Source organism: Arvicola amphibius, chromosome 7 (assembly GCF_903992535.2).
Source record: "Arvicola amphibius chromosome 7, mArvAmp1.2, whole genome shotgun sequence".
Classification (NCBI taxonomy): Eukaryota; Metazoa; Chordata; class Mammalia; order Rodentia; family Cricetidae; genus Arvicola; species Arvicola amphibius.
The window spans coordinates 10134892-10136944 of NC_052053.1; the positions used below are offsets into that span (position 1 = coordinate 10134892).

Here is a 2053-nt window from a genome sequence, read left to right on the forward strand (position 1 = left end):
TACTCAGCCGGAGAGCCTTTGTAGAGCTGAGATTCCAAAGGTATCCCCTCCCCTCCCATCCTTCAGGGCAGATGCGGGTTGTAGTGGAATCAGGCCCTTTCCTCTCTCCTGGCTCAGTCACAAAAGGCCTCGCAGCAAAGAGGCGCCAAGAGGCGGGAGTTCTCCGCAGCCCTAGCCTCTGCAATGGGGGGGGGGTGTCTCAGGGCCTTTCTGTGTGCTCTTCTAGTCAGGGCTCTAGCTAGCTCCTGTTAGACGTAGAAAGAGCTGGATAAAGAAGGAAAAAGAAAACTGACAAAATCCCAAATACAAGGATTCAATAGTAAGCCCTGGATGTAAACACCACAGACAAGGGCAGGTGACAGCCCCACGCTGAATGCTTAAAGCCAGTGTTAGATTACAATTCCCAAACACCTCTTAGGAGGGTCTCAAAGAGAGCTGAAGGCGAAGAGTGCCCCACTGGCCTCATCTCCAAATCTCCTCCTGCCTCTAGGGCTTCAGACTGAGCCAGAGGAGGGCAAGGACCAGCGGAAGAGCGGTAGGAAAATCCTCAGCCCCAGCCCCAGCACCTCCTCCACGGCCAGGCCTAGATCCAAAAGGGCAGACTTGGCATGGCCGCCGCCCCCTGAGCGGCTAGTAGAGCGCCAGAGCCTGCTCGCGCTGCACCACGCGCTTCTTCTTCATGCGCCGGTTCTGGAACCAGATTTTGACCTGCTGGTCGCTGAGGTTCAGCCTGTTGGACAATTCCTTACGCTTCTGCCGATTGATGAATTCATTGACCAGGAATTCGTTCTCCAGCTCCGCAATCTGCTGCTTTGTATAAGGTTTCCTCTTCTTGCGGGCCCTCCCCGGGGCCGCCCCCCACGGCAGGCCTGAAACAGAGCCCCAACCCATGTCAGCCCGCTCAAATCAACTTCCCGCCCCACAGAGGTTTGCCACTGCTGGCGATTCTCCTCCCGGTACAACTGTCCCTGGCACCCCACCTCCCGTCCCTGCCCAAACTGGCTTGGGGAGCGTGGGCACCGTTTACCGTCGGGCAGCGAAGATCGCAGGCAAGAGGCCACCCCGGCCACTTGCACTGTCATGTTCAAGTTGAGTGGGCCCTTGGTGTCTTCCTTGAAGCTGGAGGCGCAGGGGGCCCCCTGGAGCAGGGTTGCAGAGCCTGGAACGACCCGGCCCACATTCGCGTAGTCATACTTGGTGCCTTTGAGAGCCGAGTGAGCCAGACTAGACTCGGGGGAGAAGGGAGGCCTAGTTCGGCTGCGTTCCTCTGATCCGGTGGCGGCATCGGACGTATAGAACTTGACTTGTTCTTCGGGTCCATCCTTGGTGCCTGGAGACTGCAGGCCAAGAGGCCCAGAGCCGGTCAAGTAGGGTTGAGAGAAACCCCCAAAGGCAGAGGCGGTGGCAGGCTGCGCAGGGGTGCACGAAGCAGGCGTAGCAGCCCAGGGCAGCGCACCGCGAGGGTACGAAATGGGGGGAAGCGCGGCCAGCTGACTGCCATTGGGCCGCAGGTTGGAAAAGTAGAACGAGTCCGGGGACTGCAAATTCAGAAGAGAGCCCACATAGCCAGTTCTGTAGAGACTGCGCTCACACATCTCCGACAAAGGGCCTGGGCTGTGCTTGCAACAGTATTTAGTTACAACCCGGAATAAGAGGCCCGGCTCAGAGGATTGGATGAAACTTTGCCTGCAGGTTCTTCAAAGCCGGTCATTTCAGCACCGCCTACATCCCCCGACCCGTCCCCACCCCCCCTTCAGGGTATTATGATAACACCCGCAATGTTGGACTGTGAAGGACTAGGCTGCTAGCAGAACCAAAGCCTGCTGAGGGAAGGCGAAGCCCTTGAGAGTTTCCAGGCCTGTTTAGGAAAGCCCATGACATTGGGATGGGGGTACCTTTGCCCAAGGTCTCTTGGGAGTTTTCCTGTCCTGGATTGGGTTTGCCAGCTCATTTCCCACCAGCAGCCTGGGCCGGAATTGCCTCTTTCAACTTTAAGTTGCAATTCATACATTTTCCAGTAAGGATACCTCTGGACTTGACTGGAGAAGGTCTG

The 2053-nt window shown here is 57.3% G+C and overlaps 1 protein-coding gene across 1 annotated transcript; it reads right to left on the reverse strand.

The window, feature by feature from the left end:
• Positions 1-630: 630 nt before the first annotated feature.
• Hoxd12 (homeobox D12) lies at positions 631-1595 on the reverse strand. The gene is made up of 2 exons (XM_038335638.1): positions 1028-1595; positions 631-869 (listed from the first exon to the last, which is right to left on the reverse strand). Exons 1-2 carry the CDS (start codon positions 1593-1595, stop codon positions 631-633), a joined length of 807 nt encoding a protein of 268 aa, XP_038191566.1.
• Positions 1596-2053: the final 458 nt, after the last annotated feature.

Excerpts from the sequence above, each read along its gene's own strand:
- Hoxd12 (XM_038335638.1), bottom strand. The coding sequence starts at position 1,595 with ATGTGTGAGCGCAGTCTCTACAGAACTGGCTATGTGGGCTCTCTTCTG. Across the intron at positions 870-1,027 it reads GCGATCTTCGCTGCCCGACG|GCCTGCCGTGGGGGGCGGCC; the intron begins GTAAACGGTGCC and ends GCTCTGTTTCAG.